Source organism: Brugia malayi (assembly GCF_000002995.4).
Source record: "Brugia malayi strain FR3 genome assembly, contig: Bm_v4_Chr1_scaffold_001, whole genome shotgun sequence".
Lineage (NCBI taxonomy): Eukaryota > Metazoa > Nematoda > Chromadorea > Rhabditida > Onchocercidae > Brugia > Brugia malayi.
Window position 1 is genome coordinate 2,427,387 of NW_025062475.1, and position 25,397 is coordinate 2,452,783.

Below are 25,397 nucleotides of genomic sequence, written 5' to 3' on the forward strand. Positions count from 1 at the left end.
TGTTAGCTTATTGTTGTTAGCTCTTACTTAACGTAGCTCTTATTTAAAAGTCAAGCCTCAATTTACGTATAATTATGAATATGACTGAGATCTCTCTCTCTCTCTCTTCATTTATTCTGATATTTTTTTAAAGAAAAAAGATTTTTTTTTTTTTTTTAATGATTCATGTTAAATGTTATGTTTGAAATTGTTCTTAGAGAGCAGATGTCTTCCTGTACAACTTTTAAGTCCTCACTGATTGTTGTACTATGAGAAATTTTGAAGATCATATAATAGGTATTTCCAGATATTAATGCATATCTTAAAATATATACCATTTCCTTTAATTTTAACTTCCTTTATTTACTTTTACAGTTTTTCTTCCTGCTTTTATTATAATAGCAATCTCACTTTATTTTGGAATATTATATTACTGTATTGAAATTACAACAAATTTTGTGATAAAATGGGTGAATTACCACCAGCAACTTCATTGAATGACTTGTTGTCGCAGCTAATGAGCATATCAGAACAATCCTTGGATGACCATACTCAGCAAAGGTTTTGCTCTTTTTTCTTCATTTTGCTATTCTCATAATAATAACTCCAAAGGCAAAAGCTTATAATGTTATAATTACTCCTGGACTGCTTATAGGGTTATAGTAAAAGAAGTTTAAAAGCAAACACTTGTTTCTCAATGTTTTCAGGAAGCAGCAGCTGCAGAATCATCGTATGAAAAATGCTTTATTTGAAGTTTTATGCGAAATTAAGGAAAAAACAGGTTTTTTTTTTTTTTCATTTTGTGATTTCTCCGTAATGTTTTATCATTGTGAAAAATGAAGTGGTATCAGGTAGCGAATAAACATTGCTTTCTGGATTGCAGCACTTTCCATTCGAGGTGGTCAAGAAGAGGCACCAGAAGATCCACAGCTTATGCGACTAGATAATATGCTGGTTAGTCTTATAAATACAGCGATAATGTAAATAAATTCGTACTGTATAACCGTGTATTTCTTTTATCATCAAAATTTCTTATATAGTTTTCAGCTCGTTTTTTAGGTTGCCGAAGGTGTGGCTGGTCCGGACAATCGTGGACCAATTCAGAGTGATACCAGTGGTGGTGATCAAGCTGATTATCGGCAAAAACTTACTCAGATTAGACTGGTATACAGTGAAGAGTTACGGAAATATGAAGAGGTTCATTTCTGTCTTTAATTTTTAAATTTTAACATCGAATGCAAATGAAAGGTGCCGATAAATTTTGCAAAAGATCAAGCATTTCTGACCTGCAAGAAATACTGATTGTTTTTCAGGCTTGTCAAGAATTTACTCAACATGTTGTATCGTTGCTACGTGAACAAAGTCGAACTCGACCAATTGCAAACAAAGAAATTGAGCGGATGGTTGCTATTATACAGAAGAAATTTTCCGGAATACAGGTAAGTAATAAATAAAACTCATTTCTGTACTGTGATGCTTTGGTCAAGCTAAGAAACTGAATGTAGATTTTGCTTTCGAATTCTTTGAGGTAAAATTTTTTTGAGATAATAACTAGTTTACTTCAATCGATTATCGAATGATCTCTAAAATTACTGAACTCTAATAATTTAGTTTCTGTAGTGCAATCATGATGATTATATTAAATTATAGTGGAAGACGACTTCATAAAATTCAGAAAATAACAACTTCCAAACTTTTGCATTCTATTGATTACAATTTATTCCTCATTTCACTCTAATATTTTTGCAGGTACAACTGAAGCAGTCAACCTGTGAAGCAGTAATGATTCTTCGCTCACGGTTCCTTGATGCCAGGTGATTTTTTCAGTAATCAATTACAGCTACTAAGACCGTAATGAAAATTTTTTAAGTGTAACTTCCTTAAGAATAAGTTTACTAAATCTCTACTGTAATGAACGTATTAATACTAAATGTGTTTTCTGTTCTTCACAAGAATTTTATTTTAAAATTATAGGAGAAAACGGCGAAACTTCAGCAAGCAAGCTACGGAAGTGCTGAACGAATATTTCTACTCACATTTAAGTAATCCTTACCCATCAGAAGAAGCAAAAGAAGAGTTGGCACGACAATGTCAGATTACTGTTTCCCAGGTTGTTTTCTTAATCTCTTTTTCAATTATTTTTCTATAATATTATCATAGATATAATATTATCTATAATATTATCATATTTCCAAGTGGTGATCTCACTGCATAACAGTTATAATTGTGTTGAGTCACTCATTCAACTGACATCCAACATTATGATAGTGATGTACATGACAATATTTAATTTAGGTGTCGAATTGGTTTGGCAATAAACGAATAAGGTACAAAAAAAATATAGCAAAGGCTCAAGAAGAAGCCAACATGTATGCAGCTAAAAAAGCTGCGCACGGTAAATCTGGATTTCTTTTCATCCCATTCATTATAGAGGACTTTTTAGAATGACTCTTAGCAAAAATGTATATCATTTAAATTTCTTTGAATCAAGGTATATACAGTCAAAGCATTAACTGCATCAAACAACTGTATTGTTTAGCCACTACGTCTCAGGTCAAATGAAGATTCAGGTAGCCTCCAAAAAAGGACTTATAAAAGATTAAAAAAGACTTATAGTGTGAGCCAGTTGCAAAAATCAAAGCTTATCGGAAATGAAATTGGTGGTTCATGCGTTTTCAAATTAAACTTGAGTGCTGATCTTAATTTCACTACTAGGTTTTACAGCTGCGAATCAATACGGTATGTTGGCAGCAGGGACATCAGCAGCCGGAAGCATGCTCAATTATCCAGCAATGCTTCCAGGACAGGATCTTGCACATCATATGACTGCTGGTCTTGATTTCACTGCCGGTTATAATCCTCAGCTGGTAGGTATTATTCACCCGATGGCTCGGAATGATCCGTTCAACGATCTGTAGCATTAGCTTATGCTTAATTTATTAAATGATCAATTAGTTGCTTAAATCTTGCACTGCTTATGCTTAATTTATTAGTTGATTAATTAGTTGCTTAAACTTCCTAGAACTCTGTCTTCTTTCAAATGGATATAAATCTCAATTATTGATGAAAATAAATGGAGTGAGACAGTCAAACGAGTCTTTTTCATTATTGCATCGGTTTGCTGAGAACTAACACTTATGAAGTGAATTATCATGCTTTACCTGTTTATTTACTTAGAAATCGTCAGTTATACTTATATACTGTGAGTTATTGTACGTTTGCCTATGTTTCATACAATTAATTGTGGGCATAAGGGTTTTCAAATTAGCGGACTATCGAATTTATGATAGCAATTTAGCTTTGAAAAACAGTAATTTAAGGTAAAAGAGGAATTTAGATTGCACAGCAGCCGTGTTCAAATAGTATCGCATTCCTAGATTTTTATTTGGATAAACTAACATATGAGTCTAATTCAAATTAACAGCAGATTGCATGAACTTGCTGTTACGAATTCCCCGTTACCCTTACGCCAACTGTAATTTTTATGGAATTTTAATTCTTTGACTGAAAAACTTACCTTTGCATTTTCAACTTCGTGCTGTTTCCATTCAAACAGAATTTTTCCCGTAATTAATTATTACTTAAACTGTTTGTAATTTCCAGATGTCTACAGCTTACGGAATTCCTCCACCAAACAATCCATCACCGCAGTCTTAACGTAATGCTTACTAACTTATTTTGCCGTTGTTGTTGCTGTTGTTCTGAAATCATAACGCTTACTGCATTTGTGTTCTGACCATCAGTAGATTTTATTTATTTTACCCTAATAGATGCATTTATTGAAATTTCGCTTCAAGAGTTAATTGCAACAGTGTAGCATACGGTTGTGCAATTTTGAATTACGTGCTGTGATGTAACCATTATCTAAGATGTCTGAGCTAACTTATAGTACTCGTCAAACTAATTTTATTTAGAAATAGAAAACACTCGAAATTACTAAAAATACATATGTCTTTCTTACACTGTTGCATTTGGTTGGTATCTTGAAGTAAATACTCTCTCAACTTCACCTATCAAGTGAAGTTTTGGAGAGCAAAATGCAATCAGTGACCTAAGTTTAAACACAGTATTTCTTTCAAAAGCTGTAAGGTGCTATAATTGTAGTTTTTTTATAATTTGATAGACATTGACTCAAAACTAACACTGTGAAAGAAATGAGTTTTTGGAAAATAGAGGCTGAGTTTTGAGGAGAATGAGCAAGTTATTCCGACATTTATTATACATTGCGAAACCATAATTTGCAAATTTGGATTGAACACTCTCAAAGTTCAGCTTTAATTTTAATGAAATTCTTCCTTTTTCACAGACGCTACCCACAGTAAGCGGTGAACCACCAATGAAGAAATCGAAAAATGAATAGTAGATGAACCAGCCAACTCAGCACCTCAATACGCATTTAAGGCAAAGTTTTTTTTTTTTTTTTTTGAGCAATATTTGTGATATTCATTAATTTCGAATGATTTTCTCTCACTTTGTACTATTTTCTTCCACCATTGTTTTGCTTTTTTTTTCTTTTTTTTTTTTTTAAAAGCAGAGAATTAAAATTGCTGCAGAAATTAGTAAAAATAAATTTTTGCACAAGAAATGTTATTTTGTGGCTAACAAATATATGCAAAAAAAATTGTTACTTTGCACTTTTCATAGTAATGCAAGAAAAGAATAGCACTTCGCACTTAACTGTACTGTCACAAGAAACTACTTTTATTCCATTTCAATTTCCGATCTCATTTTTTGAAATTATAAAACTATTCGAAAATGAAATTTGCTTCATCTTATGTATTATGTGTTCTAGAAAGGTTAAAAAAGCATTACAGAACTGAAAATTTCTATTGTTTCAATGTACTGTGGTATTTGAAAAGTCGGTACTATGTATGATTTGTTGTTGCTATTGTTCTTTAGTAATTCTTATCAACTGTATATCATTTGCATTTGATTAATCAAAAATTTTCTGGAATATTTTCTGCCAATTTTTTTATTTCTCATTTTTTTTTTTTATTTTGGGATATTTATGCTTATTTGATTTGTTTTAAAAATGTATAAAGTATTGAAATCAGTCAACTTTATGATTTGTTGAATTTATTCATATCAATTGTAATTTTTAGCAAAACAATTGATAACTACTGGAAAGTAACTTTTAATGATCAATCATAGATAATAGAAAAATGGATTTAGAAAATAGATCTAGAAGAATTAGTCTATAGTATTTGACTTGACTAATTTATTATCCAAATTTTTATCAGATGATTTATGATTTGCTACTCATCTAATTCAACTGCTCTTACTATCAAATTTATCCTAACCTTAGCTGTTGACAATACAGTTAGTTGTAACATTAAATCGCAGAATTTGTTCAAATGTCAGTATCAGAACTCGAAATCATAATTTCTGATACTGATTCGGTCAGAAAAATACGGTGGCGTAAGAGATAAATCAACTGTGGATGAATTGGTGAATTTATATTGTGTGTGTGTGTGTAAAGAAAGAAAAAGTAATCAAATCGTTGTAGTTCGTTTTTTTTCTTTTCTTCTTTTTTTTAGTAGGAAATGCATGAAACATATTTTAACGTTCTTTTTTTATCCCATAATTTCAACTATTTACTTGCCCTTGTCATATGCTAATAAAATTTCCTAAATAAAGTTTTTTTTTTTTTTTTTTTTGATGTAAAATTAAGCTTTCAATACGTTGAATTTATTGTTCTGCTCGAAAGTGTAGTATTGATTGGCTGATTGATTAAGTAACAATTGTGACCAATAATAATTGCAAAAGGAAATTTATGGATTTGATAGCGTCTTTTGTCATAGTTATCTTTTCGGCATTTTGAAATTGTATCTAATTAAATACATTCGAGAAATTATTCATGCATGTAATTTGTTAATCGAATTTAAATCTTAAATCACAAAAGATCATAGCCATAGAAATGAATATCCTGCCTCAAACTTATCAAAGTTTTACACTGATAAATGATGTGATAAATCAGAAAAAGTAGACGTCAATAATGGAGAGGATAAAATTTGTCAATGTTATTTTGTTTGTAACGTTTTAAATTGAAGCAATTATTTAAATCTTAAGTATCTATACTTAAACCCTATTATTATATATTCCATTATATTTACCTTGCATTACTAGCAAAATTGATATCACGATAGTATAGCAGCGAATATACAAATGAGTATAAATTGTTTATAAAACACCTAAAGAAGCTGTTGAGATCAAATTTTACATCATCAAATTAGGTGGCGTAAACTTAAAACATTGAGTTTACGTATCAGTGTAAGTTAATATTTCATTTTGTTGCTAATAATTGCTAATTTCAGGTCTTCTAAAATGTAAATTTATCTTAGGAACAGTCAAATAGATATGGAATATAATAAACGATATCGAAGAAATATAGAAATGAACAGACGACAACATATACTATCATCAAATAATTCATTTGGTATTGATTGTTCCTGAATTTTTTGAAGACTTGAGAGAAATTGATTAAGGTGTAATTTTGGTGACAACTTCAAATGTTTATAAATATGTATAGGTTTCTTAGATCGGTAACATGTAGTGTTTTGGTTTTTTTTTACAAAACAAGTTTTTACAATACATTTAGAATATCGTAATAAGATTATATTACGTATTATTAGAATTGTTGTAAATCGTTTCATTTTAATGTTACTGTTAAAAACGGGTGATTCTTTTTTCTTGAAGATCCTTTAAATTCTTGAAACTATTTAAAGTCTTTACAATAATTTATTAGGATTGATATATTGAAAATACTTCAGAGAAAACATGAACTCTTTACTTATCATCTGATATTTTCAAATATTTATTGATCAAAACTTTAGACTTTAGTACTTTTCTGTTGTTGAAATATATTAGAAATGCTTATTAAAATGAATAACTTATTTGATTTTCAGTTGCTGGGGAAGCTAGTTCCAGTGACGAGCAGTTAAGAAAGAGAAGAAGAAGAAGAAATCGAAATCATGCTCAGAGAGGGTTATAATTCTTCAAGATTGATACAAATTCAAATCATTTGCACTCATTTTATTACTTTTCAATCATACTTTATCTAATAGATGTGCAATTATCATACATTTCGTAGTTCTAATGATGCGTAGTAATGGTAGATGAGAAAACTGATATGAAATTTAGTCACTTAATGATAACTTTAATCTTTAGCTTATTTAGCAATCGTGGTATGAATGAAATTGATCATTCAACTAATGAACAGCAATTGTCTCATGGCAATGCAACTGTTGAAGAAAGTGACATACCAGGATTCGTATATGACAGTGTAACCAAACGGTACTACAGAGTGCAACCACAAGCTAGTGGCCCCGTAAGCTTTGTTATTTTTATACTTCTTGCTTTTTTACTTCTTTCTAAATAAAAATTGTTCGAGTAAAAAGCTTTATTTTAGAATATTGGATTCCGTGAAAGCGATTTAAGAGACATTCGGCAGCATAAATCATTTATGGCTGAACGTGAACGATGTTGTGCTAAATCTTGTCCGTCTGTTTCATGGTTACCAAAAATAATGCAAAATAGAGAATTACGTGGTTGCAATATATTACGACTTACACGTTTAGTTACTGAAGGAGCATTACGTGGCGTCCGAAAAGAGCCTAGTTACGTTCAAACAGTCAGTTTTATTGGATTTTGTTTAAGCATTATTGTAACATGGTAAAATGAATGTTAGTTGCAAACAAAAATTTTAAATATAATGATAAAACATAGGTGAATATTCTGATGAACAAACGATTAAGCGAATTAGTAGAGTTTGGTTAAAAAAAGGTATTTGTTTATAATCAAGCAGTTTATACTAATTCATGCAATAAATTAGACTGCTGCAAGTTGAAGAATATTCGATACTTTCACTAATTTCATTATTAATTTTGCATCTTAATACAGAACTCCTTGTAGTCATAAGATGGTGCACCATCATTTCTGTTCAAACTGATATACTAATACACATAATATTTTACATAAGTCGAACTGCTTAATCAAATGAATGAATGAGTGCTAATGATAGCTCTTATTCAGGGATATACAGATATTGAGGCATTGCATTCTTGTCATTATATGGACATCAGCACAGATGGGAAAACTATCGTTGGATGTTGGTCCGTGAAACGACGGCGAGATGAAGGATGCAGGGATGCATGTGGTGCACGTATCATTTGTTTTAAAGCTACAACTGGTTCTTATCATAAGATGAAGATGTACGTTAAAAATGATAGAAAGTATCGAGTATGAGTAAAATTATTGGAAACTTAACAACAGCAATCACAAGTTTACTGAAATATTTATTTGCTTTATATAAAGCGAATCATTTACAATGAGTTCAGTATAAATAAGGAATTTTTGATTTTAATCCTGTTTTAAAGATTCGTGTAAGGGTTACATTTAGCGTGCAGTATTGGAATCAGTTGTTTCCAGTATTTCAGTTGAATGCATGTTAAGTTTATTTGTAGAGAAAGTGAATATCGAAGTAAATTTGGATTGAAAATTCGAAACAGTACATATTGCGCAAATCTGATAAAATCAAATTTAATGGATATGTGTGTCGAGCCAATAAATGACAATATCACATGTGCATTGTACGTTACGACACAGACAATTGTTACCATGCATAATCGATTTTCAACTTTAAGTCGAGTTTGCATTGAACCAGTGGCTGAATTTTCCTCAGTTTATGTAAGTTATAAGATTGATTCCAATTGAAATAATATTTTATTCAAAATTTAACATTAAAGTATAATAGAAACCAGAATATGGTTTAATGCATGATCCAAAAGAAATTGTTTAAGGACTACGCACTTTATTTCATTACAAAGGTACATATTCTAGGATTCGACGGAATTACATTTGCCATCTTATAACATGACATGGACATGTCAGGAGTATGTACGTGCAATAACTTTCAATAGAAATGGAATGGAGATTGGAATTGGTTAGTTATTATAACATTCAAAAGTTTTTTTCTAATGGAAATTAAGACATGTTCAGCTTAAGCTTAAGATTCAATCTAGGAGTAAATCATTGTTGTATATGAAGTTGGATTTATTTGAGGTTTCTGAACTGAGATATCATATGTTATTTCCTTTCCTATTTTTACATCAGATTTAGTTGAAATATTTAAAATTAAAAATAAAAAGTAGTTGAAAAATTTGAGTAGTTTTTTCAAGCAAGCAAACCGTCATTCAAATATCAGCTATCATTCATTAAGAAATGATATAATTTAAATTTGGGATTATGGTTTCCAAGTTTGGCTTTGTTATCTAGTTCGTTTCAGAGTAGTTGGAAGTTTTTCACACTATGATGAATCAAGCAATTAAGAGGGGAGAATGTAGAGAGAAGTCATTTTTGTACAAATTAAATTAGAGTAGCGAAAATTCATAGTTGAAATAAATATATATTATTATTTAATAATTCAAATACATCTATATGGTTTATAGGACTGGAAAAAAATGCTATGTTGTTGAATATTTCTACGGAACAAACTACTCGTATTAGCAGTTTGGAAAAGGGTGTTATGAGCCTAGCTTTTAGTACGGTGTGTTTCAGCACTTATTTTTTGTATATTCTGTTTGAGATCAAATCTTGAGTGTTGATTAAGCTATAATTGATTTTTGAAATAATATCGGCTAATGCTTGATTTATATGCTAGATTTTGTTTCATGCCTTTTTTGATTTATATTTCCTTGCATGTTTTAGTCTTCGCACCGCAAGATTTTTGTTTTTTCTTTGTGCTCATAGCGACGATAGATTATGACGGAATAATATATTTACTACAAAAAAAAAAAAAAAAAAAAAAGCTGATTTGAAAATATGACTTTTAGTATTAGGTAATTGAAAAAGAAACGAAAAGGGATTTAGTGACTATTGTATCCTTTTTTTAATGTTCTTCATTTCTGAAATATGAATTGTATAATAATGCCTTGGAATTTTTCTACTTTTAGAATTGATAATACATTGTTATATTGTATTTTGAAAGACAGTTTGATTTACAAAAAAAAAAAAAAAAAAAAAAAGAAGACTAATTTTGAAATTCATTTCCATCTCATAATTTCGAAATATTTTAAGAGTTTCAGGATGGAAATTTATTATTTATGGGTCTAATGGGTGGTAATGTAATTTGCTCAGATTTGCGAATGAGTAATCGTGATATTGTTGCTACTTACAATGATACGAAAAATGTTGGTTGGTTGAAAACGTTACGAACAAAGCTTGATATGTTTGTTACCGAAGATCATTTTGGAATCGTGAGTTTTTTTTTCTTCGAATCCACTAGTATATATCTTTTAAATCTGATTGAAATAAGTGAAGAGATGTTGAATATTTTATATTTCTACCACATCATTTAATTTTGCATATTTCTTTTTTTTTTTCTTCATGAATTGATTTAAACATGATCATTTCTGAAGATTTTGATTTCAGATAAAATTTTGGGATATTCGGATGTGTAAACCTCAATTCAAAATTGAAGATAATATAAATCCTTATAATAAAACACCGATGCATCTCGAGAAGGATGAAAGGATTCTCTTCTCAGGTTAATTTTTTTTTTTTGCTAGATTTCATTTACAAAATAGATTTTACATTCCTTGAAAGATTAGAAATTCGATAGACTATCATATAGGAACAAATTGATGCCTGTTATTCTCCAAAGTTTCTTTATCCACACTATTCATTCTGTCATCTATGAGAGATATTCATATAAAAAAGAAAGGCTGAAAATGCGAATTATTATTTCTTTTCCTTTTCATGAGAATTAGTTTTGTCGTAATTTTTATAAGAGTAATTTTGAAAATGAAGTCAGCGTAGTTTACATTTTATCTTCATCGATATTTAGAGATTAATGGGAACTGTAGAATGAACTGTCTATTATTTTGCTAAAAGTTGATGTGATAAAGAATTTCATTGTAGCTACCTCAGACGGAATCACTCGAGCTTGGTCAACATATAATGGTGAGAAGTTATGTGAATTTCCAAGTCATGATCCGAGAAATTTATCACGAAAGCCGAAGCTTGCTTATGCATCTAATTTAGGTGGTCTCTCTGGTAATGCTGCTATTCTTATAGCTACTGGAAGTGACTTTCATGTTCATGAATTAGTATTATAATTTTACATCGTTGCTGTAAATGTTACAATTCTATAATATGTTTATTTTTCAATTGCAGTTCGAAAGTTCTGATTTCTAATTACACTCAGAAATTGAACTGTTTTTTGTGTTCTCGATGCTTGACTAATAGGAACTTTTCATTTTACATGACTATCGCTTTCACAAACGAAACTGTCAAAGATTTGGTGATACCTTTGATTGATCTAGAAATTTGTCAGAAAGAGAATGAACTTTTTTGTCGTCTGTTTTTTTTTTTTACATAATTTGAGCTATCTAAAGAATTTAAATATTTCTCGCAAAAATACTTTTATTGTATTCAGCAATTTTTTATTTTTATTTTTTTGCCTACATAATATAACATTTGTGATAAATTTCTGATAATTTTTTTTTCTTTATGATAACTTTTTGTGTAATGATGATATCCTTTTATTGTACCATTATAGCAAATTGAATAGTCCGAAACATTCTAAAAATTCCATACATTCTATTGAAATAATTAAAAAGAAAAAAAAAAACTCAGAATATTAAGTGAAGATCTCAAGAGCATTGATCTTACGGTTTGTTTTTCTTACACATTTTTTATACAGTTAATTTCCTCACATTTTTCCTTTTTTTTTTTTTTTATGTTATTAACTTTTTTATGTACTGTTATGTACCTTATTAATTTCCAGAAAAAAAAAGTGCATCAAATTATACATTTCACATTTTTATTAGTTTCTCATTTTTTAAGGCTTTGTTTTTCACATCCTTAATTCATACTTTGCATTTTTTTTTTTTTATTTTTATTCATTGTTATCATTAACTTTTGCATTTGTTATAATGAATTGAATGAGCTATTCTAGGAATAAAGCTTGTCATAAAAGTAATCGAAATATCTGAACAAGTATACTTGTCTTCGAAATGAAATTTCTGCATAATCTCTTTAGCATATGATTAATCATAATTCATATGATTAATTATAATTCCTAATTCATACTTAAATTTTACTCTTCAGTCACGTATCATAGCAATCAAAAAACTAGTAAAATGGCGAACTGTACAATTTAAATGCTTTTAAATTGTGTGGTATTCAGTGTAAATTTCCTTTTATAATAAAAGAACACAAATTTAAGGGATAAAAGCGTAACAAACGTGAGATAAACGTAGAAAGCTACGTTATAACTATAAAATTATGATGCATATTAATTTTTGATAGTAATTTCTGGCATAAATTTAAGCGATAGCATTTACTAAATGGAAAGAAAAAGAAAATTATTTGAAATTATTAAGCTGGAATTCTTTTTTTTTTCGGACTGTTTTTAACTACCTAAAAAATTAGATCTAAAAAAGAGACACATGTATAAATTATGTGATTATGTTAAATTATATGATAATTGAATTTTTTAGATATTTGGAAGAGTTTGCATAAACAAATCTCATTTTCTGATAAATATTCATGAAGTAGTATTTTGAAAATTAGATATAAAAGTTATAAAATATTTAAAAATTTGAAAAAAAAAATTTCTAACTTGTAAAAATATTTAAAAATAAAATAAAATTTTGTAAAATTTTAAGTAGAGAAATCAATTTGTAAGATGATATTTGTGTGTATGTTTTTTTTTTTTAAGAAAAGTGAAGAAAATAAGAAGAAAGAAAATTGAATTTTACTTTATTGATGATTGAAAAGATAAGAAAAGCGGAAGATGGTTGAATGATAATGATGGTCGATTAAGATGATAAATATTTATTTCATCGTTTAGCAGTTTCGAATTCATTTGTTGTAACAGTTGTTGCATAATGGTGCTTTCTCGATTTTGGTTATTAACATTTATTTTACATTTAACTCAATCATTATTGCTACTTAAACGTGGTTTACGTGATCGTGAAATTATTGATAATGAAAGGAATAATTGTACGTTACAATTCACTTGCAAACAACAACATGTAATGGTTTACTTTTTTTGCTTATTGATTTGTTTATTTATTTATTTTTTTTTTTGTTGTTTTCTCTCGTAATTGTATTAAAGAGGAATAATTTTATTAAAAAAAAGAATGAAAAGTAAATGTTTAACATAATTTTTCATCAAAAAATATTATATACTATTTTATGTAATTCAATAAGAGGAGAAATATTTACGAAAGTAATTAGAATTAATTACATGCTAAAGTAATTATGTTAATAGAATAAGTAACAAAGTAAAATAAATAATTGATAATTAGTTATAGTAACTAATTAGTAAACAAAATTTTGACATTAACATACTAATAGTTGTATCGAATTTCAGATAGAAATAATTATTATAGTAAATTAATAAAATTAGTTTGAAATATTCTTTTCCTTTTTTTTTTTTTCATTTCAACAAATTAATTATTTCATTAATGTTAATTATAATAGCATAAAGAAAATTGTTGCAATAAAATTGATAAATTACAGGTATATGATAATAATAAATTACTTTATATGATAATAATAAATTACAGATATAATATGTGTTACTTATAATTATTTAAATAATAAATTGAAATAAGCAATTCAAATTGAAATATTCGTTTCTTTTTTTTTTTTCAGGATAATTATTATGAATATTTGAGTGCATGTCGTAAAAAGGATAGCAATATATTATATACAAATAATGGTACAAAATGTGACAAAGGTATTCAGGTTGCATTAGCACGATTCCGGAATGCTGTCAATGAGACAGGGTGAAAAAAAAAATGAAAATGATTAATTAAAATAATTAAAAAAAAGGAAAATATCAAATGTAATTTATTAGTCAAAAAAAAAGATGAGTTAGATCGATTAATTAGGTAAAAAAGTGATAAAGTAAGCATTTTGTTTTGAAAGTTAAAATTTTAATTTTAATTATTACTGAAGCTAAAAATGTTAGTTATTCTCTTTAAATAATATTCAAAATATGTGAAATTTAAGTAGAAAAAATGAGTTTAAAATGTTTTATTTTATTCCAGCTGGGGTATTTTAGAAGTGGAAACATTTAATGGTATTGATGAAATAACTCAAGCATTTGCTGCTGGACTTCTTGAAGGTTAGTTTTATTTTTTTTTTTAAAAAAAAAGAAAGAAAAGAAATGACAGAAGAAAAAATAACGATAGATAAAAGATGATAAAAAAAAAAGAAATTTTAATATTTTAAAATTCAAAAAACTGTTGAAATTTTCAAATTAAATCCACTTTTTTTTTTTTTTTTTTTTAAATGAATTTTTATTTAGTTAATATAAAAACATATGTTTTTTTAAAGGAAAAAACAAAAAAAACAAAAATAGAATGTTTTAATCTTTTTTTTTTTCCTTGTCTTTATAAACTTAGTTAAACTTAGATTTAGCAAATATGATCTGAAAAGCAAAAGGTAAATAAATTTTAAAGGTATTTTAACACGACAATTGATAACATATCATTATCGTAATACATTGGAAAGAATGTGTAATGGTAAAGAAGAATATTGCAACAAACTTTTTGCTTATTTATCCAAAAATTTGAATTGGATTAAGCATACAGTGAAAAAGAAAACAGAAATAGACATTTACTGGAAACAGGTTAATTTAAGATTTTTTAATTTAATTAATTACTATCAAAATTTATTTTCATTTTATGATTTTCTTCCTTTCCTATGTATATAATTTATCAGGCTCTTTTTTCTTGGCCTACTTCTCGGGCTAATTTACATTAATTTTTAATGAAATATCATTTATATTGATCAGATAGTAGCACTAATTGCTTACACAATTTATTTTAATTATAATTTGCTCTTAAAATATAATGATAAAAAATCAGCCTTTATTCAAAATTTTCATTTCTTATTTTTTAATTGAGGAAGATTTAAAAGTTAGAAATTAGAAAAAAAAAAGAATCTATTAAATTGTACCACTGAAAATATATTACTATTTTATAGGTGAATTTAACATTTGCCCAGCTAACAGGAATAAATCATGGATATTTAAAAAAAACATCTACCATTTATAAGCCAATAATTTCATTTGAACTAACATCAATTTAGTAAGTTTCAATATTATATTAAAAATTATACTTATAAAAAATTACTTATGACTATGTAATGAATATATAAATGATAATAAATCGATGATAGCATTTTCAAAATATTTTTGTTCTTTGTTTTTTGTTGAATTTATAATAATTATCAATTTTAAAATATATGCACGATATTGTCGTCAATTTTCCATATGTTTTTCTTTTTTTTCAAATTAAATTTTAATTTAAATATGAACACCAAAATTGTGAATGTTTTCTCTTAAATATTCTAAAAAAAAAAAGAAATTTTTTTTGACTTTTAACAATTGAAGGAAAGAAATAAATATTTTTACTAGAATTTTTTAAAAATTTATGATTTTGTTTGTTTTTAATTGCTGAAAATTTTTGTAGTATGATACAGCTTGCTGGTGATTTTATTGATTTGAGAAAAATATTTGGCAAAAATAAATCTGATGCAAGTCATTGTTCGGGTTTGATAAAATTAGCACCGGATAATGCTGACTTATTTATTGCTCATGTTACCATGTCCGGTTATGAAATGATGAATCGAATTCTTAAATTTTACAAATTTGCATTTGGTAACTTTTTTTTTTTTGCACAAAATATTTTAATTTTAATTATTAGTGTAATTTTTTCCTTTCTTTTTTTTTTTTTCTTTTTTTAGTATTTAAGTTTGTTACTAATAGAATATGCAATGTATTATAAAAAAATACATAGTGTTAACTCATAATATAGCTTTTTGTGAAATCAGAAAATCTTTAATTAATTAATTAATCATTTAATTAAACAAAAAGTCAAATAATTCTACTGGTATAAGTATTATTTATTATAGAGAAAGAAAAAATACCTGGTTATGCTACATCTTTTTCATCATATCCTGGTTCGCTAACTTCATTAGATGATTTTATTCTTGCAACCTCTGGATTGGTAATTTTTATGCTCATTTCATTTATTTATTATTTGTTTAAATTTATTTTATTATTGCTAGAGAAATAATCGAAATTATTGATTTAGGAAAAAGAAAACTTTAGTATAATAATGACGAGTTGATTATTCTGGATTATTACATGTATATAATAGCATTAAAAAAAAAGCAATGTGTTATGTATGATAAAATAAAGTTTGTTCATAAATTTTGAAACTTAATTAATTAATTACTTCTCAATTTTGTTTTATTTAATAATTAGGCAATAATTGAGACGACAATTAATATATTCAATCGATCATTGTATAATGCTATCAAACCTAATGGACAGTTACATTGTTGGATTCGTAGTATTATTGCTACAAAACTTGCAAAGTTTGTTATTAATGCTATTATCCTTTCTTTTTTTCTTTTTTTTTTTCTTTCATTTACCTAATTTCACATTCTTATTTTAGTTTTATCATAATTATCCATATCAAAAATATTAATTTATTTTAAATTATTTTAATATTAAATTGAAATTATTTAACATAAATTTAATATTCGTTATAGTTTAAAGATTGAGAAAACTGTGATTAAACATTTATTATGAATAATTCTTAGTTTGTTTTTTTTTTTTTAAATTAATTCAAAAATTAATATTTATTTATTTACTTTTTTTTTTGCATTATTTTAGTACCGCAAAACAATGGATGCAAATATTTGCACGATATAACTCAGGCACTTACAATAATCAATGGAGTATAGTTGATTATAAATTATTCAAACCAAACGAAGAAATTCCAACAAATAATCTTTTATGGGTTTTAGAGCAAGCACCGTATGCATTGTTTCAAAAATTTTAATTTAAAAAAAAAATTGTTTAATTTTATTCTCTCTCATTTCTTTTAAAAATTAATTTTGTAAAAAACAAACATTTACTAACAATAATCTTTATGAATAATATTTATTATAATTTTCCTAATAATAATTTCTCATAACTTCTATATTTTTATTTACTTTATATTCATTTTATTTGTTTTTTTTTTTTTTTTTTTGTCAAAAATTTCTAACTTTTTAATTTATGATTTATATTTTATTTAATTTGTTTGATTTAAATCATATATCACATATAACTTCAAAGCATATAAATCAAATCATATATTTTCCTCTAATTAATAATTGGTGGTTGAAAGAGTTAGAAAATTTTAGAAAGTAATTTTTTCCAAATTTTTGAAATATTTTATGATATATATATATTCAATTTTATCATTTTTTAATAACAGATAATTCAACATTTTAAACCTAATAATAATATTAATAATATATTTTTTTTTCGTTTAAATTTCAACATTAGCCTTTTTTTTTCTTTATTTTTTCGTCAAGAATTTATAATTAAGATATACAATTTTGAAAAAAAAAAAAGAATTTTTTTTAATTATGAAAAAATTCCTTCTTCAACATGTTTTCACTTATTGATTTGATAATTAATTCTTTTTTTTTGAAAGTATTTAATCAAAAAAAAGAATATATATATTTTAGTGGACTAGTGATTGCTCATGATATGACATGGTTTCTAAAGAATTACACATATTGGCCAAGTTATAATATTCCATATTTTAATACAATCAGTGAAATAAGTGGTTTCAAGCAAAAAGGACAATTATTTGATTGGTATAAATGGGAAAGCTCACCACGTGCTAAAATTTTTAATCGTGATCATCATAAAGTTATCAATTTGAATAGTTTGCAAAAATTAATGAGGTATTAAAAAGTGAAAAAGAAAAATTGTCTTTTTTTTTTCTCTTTTTTTCGAAATTTCTCAAAAAAAGAAATCAAAATTTTTTGTTATGCAAAATAATTAAAAATTAAAAAAAGAAAAATTTTTAATTTTATTTTTTGAATTTAAAAGAAATAAAAACACTTTTTTTTTTTTTTTTCATTTCAGATACAATGATTATAAGCGTGAAAAATTTAGCAAATGTAAATGTATTCCACCATATTCAGCACAAGCAAGCATATCAACACGTGGTGATTTAAATCCTTCGAATGGTACATATGAAATTAGTGAAATGGGCCATCGAAATTCAGGCAGTATTGATTATAAGGTAGTTTTAGTTTAATTATAATTTAAATAATTTTATTCATCTATATTTTATCATATAAAATTTAAATTAATAAAATGACTCGTCCAAATTCAGGTAGTATTGATTATAAAATAATTTTATTTTAATTGTAATTTAAATAATTTTATCCGTCTATATTTTATCTTATAAAATTTGTGAATTGGGCCATCGAAATTCAGGCAGTATTGATTATAAGGTAGTTTTAGTTTAATTATAATTCAAATAATTTTATCCATCTATATTTTATCTTATATAAAATTTACATCCAATTCACTAAGAATAAATTCTATATCTAACTTTATACAGAATATTAAGAATTATATGAAATTATTTGCTATATTTTTTGTAAAGAAGCGATTATTATTATTGTCTTTTTTTTTTACTGCTTATAATTCACTTATTCTAGGTGTTTTGACAAATTTAAAATTTAATTAATAATAGTTATTGAGGGAATTTTTAAATGAAATGAAATAATTTTCAGGGAACAAACTATCAATTATTCAAGAATCTTCGATTTAAAGCCTGGAGTGGACCAACTTATGATCCACTTCCTGTCTTCAGGTAATATTATAAGAAAAAGTATTTATAATTTATGTAATAATTACTTCGTTTCAATTTTCATTATTAATTATATTTGTTATTTTGCAATAAAATTTATTCAATAAAAATTAGCAAAAATTTCCAGCTGGGCTACAACAGATATACAAGTAAACCATTATGGTCAACCAACGATATGGCAATTCAAGGAAATAGAAACAGAATGGGAAACTGTCTTATCGTAATGTTATACTTAAATTATTGAATTGAATATAAACTTTTATTTTCCTAAATCTAAAACAAAAGAAAAAAGTTATTTAAAGCGAGAAAAGGAAGACCAATCTTTCTTGTTAATTTTCTTATATTTATTTCCTAGAAAAGAAAATTCAAAATTTTCTTTAGTAAATTTTTAGGAAATGAAGAAAAAGAAGAACTGATAATTTAATGAGCAAAGAATTAGAATAATTAGCTTCCTTTCTATTTTCATTTTTTCAATTATTGTTAATTGATGACAGTGCTGGTGACAATTTTTTTTTTTTTTAACAATGAAACTTTTCCCTGTTTTTTTCTTTGGTAGCACATAATAAATTACTATTAGTATATTTATAACAAATTAATAAGTTAATTAAAATAAACATAAATAATAATATGATATTTCTTTAACATTTAATTGGCTTTTTTATTTAGCTTTTTTTTTTCCCAAACTGATATGTATCAGAAAATATCACAGAAGAAGCAATGATACAAAATGAAAAAAAGTGGTAAAATAAACTGTGTCATTAAAATTAAAATCCTTTGAAATGAATTGTAAGTGCTATCAGGTAAATTCAACAGGTTACGGAATTATTTTTTTAATAATTGATTGTAACAAAAACTACTCATATATACTTTATACTTAACTAACAGCATAAACCCAAATTATAAATTTAATTCCTTTTATGAATACTATTATTTATTTTGAATTAAACTCTTATTGTGAATGGAAACTTCTTACTATCACTTCTTTTTTTTTTTCCATTTTTTTTTTCTTTTCACTGTTAGTGAATTTCTTAATTTTAAACAATAAGATGCAAGATCAAGTATAAAATATAATGGTATTCACATTTTTTGAGTTAAAAATTTCTTTTAAGAATTTCATATTTCCTGTAAAGATGAATTCTCATAAATATGAAACTCTTAAAAAGTAAAAAATAAATAAGTGTAGTTCTCAGTTCTGGTTTACACTTAATTATTATAACGAATATAAAGCTAAGGTAAATTACGAGATCTTAATATCATCAAAATGATATAAAATACACATACACACATACATAGAAACAAAAATCGAGAAAATCGCGAATGACAAAATTGTGTCAGATCAGAAGTTACCAATCAATCAGTAATCAACAGCTATCAACGACCAGAATGATCCAAATTGTTTCCAATAAAATCATCGAGACAATCTTTCTTTTTTTTTTTTCTCTCTCTCCCTCTCTCTCTCACATTCCTCTAAAGAAAGGATTTAGATTATTGCTGTGGCACATTTTCAGAATACTCTCTTTAATTATTTACTCTTCCAAATTCTTTTCGTCTACAATCACTGCAGTGTGTTTAGTTTTAATCAGTACTATCTGTATCGGTTTTTCTTCTTCAATTCAAAGTATTCCCAAACCCGAAATGTTAACTTTTTTCGGTAAGAAAAAGTTGGAGCAGCAAACTTAAGGTTGTATTTTTTTTTCTTTTAAATAAAAAGGGTATATTATATTTGTATACAGTAAATTTACAGTTTAGCTAACATAAGAGATTAGTGAAGGCATTAAAAATCGACAGATTGCAAATAGTAACGAATTTACAAATTTACACAAATTATAGATGAACTTAAATTTTAACAACGATCATTCCTAAATTTCTCTCTTTTTTGATCTTTTCCTTCATCCAACCATATTTTAGGAAATCAATTTCAGCTAATAAATTAATAATCATTTTAAAATCATCTTCTTCTACTTGTAGGCGTTCTCGTAATTCATTTGGATCGGTATATTTGGCCAAATACACAATTGAGCATAAATCTGTTAACTGTGCCATAACATACTGAATCAGCGCATAATCAGTAGGAAATGAGTCACTTCGTTTAGATGATAAAAAGTTTAGTAGTTTACCTAAAAATGTTAATAAGAAGCGGCGAATTAAGCTTTACAATAGCTTAAATAATTACAATGAAGAGAATTGAATGAAAACGATAAAATATATCAACTTACAGAAAATATTTTCCATAAAAATATACCTCTATAATTCCTACACTTAAGCCATCGGCCTTCAACGTCGTATACACATAGCATTGCATCTTTTGAATCGTTTACGGTTGTCTTGCGTGGAACACTTTCACCAAACAATTGACAATTTTCAGGGCTATAAATTTATTTTTGCAAAAAAGTGAATTGAACTATTAGTGTTTCTTTTTTTTTCTTTTTGTTCAATAAATTTAATGAGAAGTCGCAATCATATGGTCAGAATTTTTTATATGATTCGAAAGATTTTCAACATTTGATAGATTGGTTATGCTTCAATAAAAATCAAGATTACAATAGTCAAATCCTACCCTTTATGTCCTGTATTCCATGATGCATTTTGCCTCTGCATAGAAACCCGTAGTAAATTCAATTTTTTAAGTAAGTCTTTACCCAAACTCTTCCTTTCCTCTATTGACCAAAGCGCTAATTTTTCACCGCTTAGGAGAGCAAATAAAATCTGCAAAAAAAAAAAAAAAAAATGATGAGAACAAAAAGTTCACCTTGAATTTTTCGAAAAAAAAAAAATTCTGGCGCAGAAAAGTATCACTTTCTTATCACACCATAATTTAAGTTTACCAGTATCAAAAATTAATTTAAGATACTAAATTCATTATTATCATTCTATCCACTAGCAGATTTTTATTTTTACTCCGTAATTTATTAGCACTAAAAGTCTAATTCATTGAACCATCCCAAAAAGAACTCAAGAAGTAATATACACTATATCTCTCAAACTGTCCTAATTTTTTATAAAAAGTCTTACCTTATCCAAACCTTCTACAACAGTAGTCAGATTCCTTGTGTAGTCATTCTCATTCAGAACGTTCCTAAAGTAATATCAATTAAGAAATGTGATCAAATAACCATAGAAAAATATTATTCTTGAAATATCACTCATGAATTAATTATATTTATATTTAGAACAAACTAACATAGTTGCAACATTGTTGCTGTCGTTATATAAATTATGATTGTTACGATCTTTCAATTTTAACACTGGCATTTCAGCGCAAAACAATGTTCCCGTATCATATGACTGGGTAGTTTTGGTAAGTTTTTCATATATTTTTGGAAGAGTCTTAATAAATCCATCATATGTCTGAAATTCCACAAAAATTTGCTTCATAATTTAGCGAATACAATATAAGTCTATCTAACTCCTATATTTTAAATATAATTCGAATATTAATTCAATCTTTTATCCAATATTGATTTCTTTTCTACAACTATTGAGCATATTAAAAATATATATCAGTCGTTTTTTTTTCTTCCTCCCAACCTCACTTTTTTTCATTTCTCAAATTGTTCAGGCTGCTTCTCGAAAGTCGATAAGATCAATATGTTTAACAGAAATGTTTCATACCACTTCTTTTATCAGATAACACTTTGTTAGACAAGTTATAGCTGATATTTTTTGAATAGAACTTCAAAATTTTGCTAAATAAAAAAACTGACACATGGTGTTAGAAATTTCATTTCCTGCAGCGATGCTGGAGGATCCATAATTAATTGCTCCAAAATCTTAATATCATTATTCACTGAGTCATGTCCATTACAGTACACAGAGTTACATAAAACCTTCTGCACGGCATGATTTTCAAACCGTTGCAACATACATTTTGCCTGTAAAAATGAAAGATAAAAACAAAAAAAAAAAAAAAAAAAAATCGAAGTGGGATGAAAAAGTATTAACATGTTTAATGGAATTTAGTTTAGACATTTTATACTTCATCTTTAGTACAGATAGACAAAGATCAAATTCGTTAATCTCTACCCAAAAAAAAAAAATCTAACTAATATGTTTCAAATGAAATAAATAAGACAAAAAAAGTAGTTCAAGCAAAACGAAAAGTAGAAAGGATGTATTTTATACTAAAAAATTTGTAGATAAAAAACTCAGTTTCTGATGAGATAATATCGGAATAATTTTACACCTGTTATGTTATTTTTTTCTATAACCATTTTCAAGAAAAAGATAAAGCTGCGGTGAAGATAAGAATGAGAATTATAGAAAATATAATTTGATTATAAATCTATTCATTTCACACCAAACACAAATAAGCAATATTTTATATCATTTCTTATATTTCAAGATAGAAAATTTTGCTAGCGCTTATACGGATGTAGCTTAAAATGAAATAAATATACCTGATCAGATACTGATTGGACTTTAGCCTTAGCATATTTTGACAGTGATGAAAGGAAATTTTTCTCAGCTGGCGTTTTAATTTCCATTGTTTTAGTTAGATTAACTAATCGAACAAGGTGTGACCTTCAAAATTAACTAGTGCATTATTTTTTCAACAAGGTTTTTGTTCTTTTCACACTGAAATACGCTAAAACGACTGGATTCTAAAATCAAAATTTATTATATAATTGAAATCAACATTTTACATTTCAAAGTTTTTCAGGTTTTCACTGAATGATCATCTAAAACAACGAGGAAAAGAAAACGAACTTAAATAAAGTCTGATTGCAAACAAGTAATGGTAAAAACAAGTGTCGACTTGTCTCAATGAATTCCTTAAATATTGCCACTGTCGGTTTTACAGGTGTTAATAGCGCTAACGATATTGGTCGCTAAAATTAACCGCAAGATATATTTTTTAAATTGAATAATTCAATTTAAAAAATGACTTTTATGACTTTTACAATACAGTGAAATATTTATACTTTTGACTAGAAGAAAAGTATGAAATTTATATGTTGATAAATTTACAAAACTTTTACATACGATATTTCTTTATCCCTTCCTAATTGAAAGACATTAACTGAAAATCTAAAATGATATTACTGAAACTTTTACCACCTCATTTCTTCTTCACAGGACAAATTTTATTCATAAAACTTTATAACTATTAGAATTAATTATGCAACCTGAAATGCACGAGCGTGCAAATCGAGTAAAGTTGAATAATGAACGCATGCGTAAACAGCCATTTGTTGATTGTAAACTATCATACTAGAACCATTAATAACTTCAGCACTCATCAACCAAAGAGCAACATTATCCATGTCAAGGTGTGGATTATGAAGATGAGCAGGATATGAGTATAATGGTCGTGGCCCTTGTGCCTAGAAAAGCAACGAAAACAAATAAACTATATTTTCAGACATGTACTTGTTAATGATTTGCGAAAAAATTTGAATTTCAAAGTCTTACAGAGTATTAAAAACTTCATTTTTTGGTTTATATAAATTCCAAAATTTTATTAAATTTTTTTTCTGGTACCACTGTTTTCTAACAGCATTATACTCGTCGTCGCTATGGAATTATAAATGATGAATTTTCTATTATATTAAATCTCAGGGTACAAAAAAAAAAAAAAATGAAATGAAACTTAGTATCTGAAAACTTATCTTAATCCAAATAACAGTCAGCAAATCGGATACATTTTTTAATTAATTCTATTCATAACAAAAAGAAAAAAAAAACAAGAAAAAAAAGATATAAAGACTGTTGTAAGAATTGAATTTTCAATCTCAACTTCATGAAATTGGTGAAATATTTACAAAATAAAAATTAGAGTATGACAAGGGAAATGAAAAACTTTTCCGGGCAGCAATAAAAAATTTGCAGACATAGCTAGCATAACACTAATTATGCATAGCATACTTTTATTTACTATTCAAAAAATATTTTCAAAAGAATAACCTGACAAAATTCAATTACAGTGAAAACAGCCTCCGGACAACAGGTCATCCGATGCCATGGATCTACACTTCGTTTGCCCCAAATAACGGCGTCATCAATAGTACTCATTTTCTTCATTTCAAATTATTCCCTACAAATTATAATTTAAACTTTTATGTCTTACAGAACAAAAAGATATTATCATCACTGCAATCTAAAACATGCTACCTCATTCAATTTCATATACATAAATGTAAACAAAATTAGTAAAATATCACTTTAAAAACATTTATATTCGTTGCCATATACAACTTCTCTTAACAGTATTTCCTTTTTTTTCTTTTTTTTTTTCCACACCAAACAGCTATTCTGTGAATATATTGGACAGTAACAATTTGAAGGGTATCTATGTTTGAAATAATTACTTCAACTTTGTTTACTGAGTTTAAATTATCAACCTTCGTCACAAAGCAAAACATGAAAGGAAATATCCACATCGGGAAATGTAACTTTCATGAATTGCAAACGCTGAAAAGTCTTGTATAAATTTCAATTTAAAGCTTTTATCACAGTAGCAACTCTGATATAAAATAAAATAATGCAAGGAAAAGAAATATACTAACATCTATCACAGCCGCTTTAACAATTATGATATATTTTTTAAATTTCAAAGTTTGTTAACAAAAGAAAAGTCTGCAGAAAATTACAACTTAACCAAGATTACTGCCAACTCGATAAAATTTAAAATCACATACCGTATGACAAATAAAATCAAAATATAAATAAACAGATGAAGAATACTAGCACAATATTATTTCTACAAGCAAAAAAAAAGCACAGCAAATCAAA

General features: G+C 26.5%; 4 protein-coding genes across 5 annotated transcripts; 3 read left to right on the forward strand and 1 right to left on the reverse strand.

Moving 5' to 3' along the window:
* Positions 1-445: 445 nt before the first annotated feature.
* Positions 446-4,339, forward strand: Bm3730 (Homeobox protein ceh-20, putative; the record flags this gene model as incomplete). Of its 2 annotated transcripts, none has more annotated exons than XM_001895301.2 (10): positions 446-540; positions 687-760; positions 863-933; positions 1,039-1,176; positions 1,293-1,418; positions 1,729-1,793; positions 1,954-2,089; positions 2,275-2,374; positions 2,704-2,846; positions 4,286-4,339. In XM_001895301.2, the coding sequence occupies 10 exons, from the start codon at positions 446-448 to the stop codon at positions 4,337-4,339; spliced, it is 1,002 nt and encodes a 333-aa protein (XP_001895336.2). The 2 variants fall into 2 exon arrangements, with proteins under 2 accessions (XP_001895336.2, XP_042932250.1); XM_043076316.1 differs by having other exon boundaries at positions 497-540.
* A 1,997-nt stretch (positions 4,340-6,336) lies between these two features.
* On the forward strand, positions 6,337-11,093 carry Bm4181 (putative WD-repeat protein F47D12.9 in chromosome III, putative; the record flags this gene model as incomplete). Its single annotated transcript, XM_001895302.2, has 11 exons — positions 6,337-6,415; positions 6,885-6,963; positions 7,156-7,306; positions 7,388-7,609; positions 8,011-8,189; positions 8,442-8,664; positions 8,818-8,920; positions 9,426-9,523; positions 10,062-10,232; positions 10,408-10,522; positions 10,897-11,093. The coding sequence occupies 11 exons, from the start codon at positions 6,337-6,339 to the stop codon at positions 11,091-11,093; spliced, it is 1,617 nt and encodes a 538-aa protein (XP_001895337.2).
* Positions 11,094-12,869: 1,776 nt separating this feature from the next.
* Positions 12,870-18,889, forward strand: Bm6813 (Uncharacterized protein; the record flags this gene model as incomplete). The annotated part of the gene is made up of 13 exons (XM_043076317.1): positions 12,870-13,016; positions 13,642-13,775; positions 14,040-14,116; positions 14,454-14,623; positions 14,980-15,083; positions 15,468-15,655; positions 15,910-16,004; positions 16,265-16,377; positions 16,679-16,822; positions 17,524-17,745; positions 17,930-18,089; positions 18,589-18,668; positions 18,793-18,889. 13 exons carry the CDS (start codon positions 12,870-12,872, stop codon positions 18,887-18,889), a joined length of 1,731 nt encoding a protein of 576 aa, XP_042932251.1.
* A 1,612-nt stretch (positions 18,890-20,501) lies between these two features.
* Bma-smcr-8 (Uncharacterized protein) lies at positions 20,502-24,686 on the reverse strand (the record flags this gene model as incomplete). The annotated part of the gene is made up of 10 exons (XM_043076318.1): positions 20,502-20,782; positions 20,908-21,032; positions 21,223-21,371; positions 21,678-21,741; positions 21,847-22,013; positions 22,370-22,537; positions 23,063-23,186; positions 23,373-23,494; positions 23,792-23,989; positions 24,570-24,686. The coding sequence occupies 10 exons, from the start codon at positions 24,684-24,686 to the stop codon at positions 20,502-20,504; spliced, it is 1,515 nt and encodes a 504-aa protein (XP_042932252.1).
* Between the last annotated feature and the right edge of the window lie 711 nt (positions 24,687-25,397).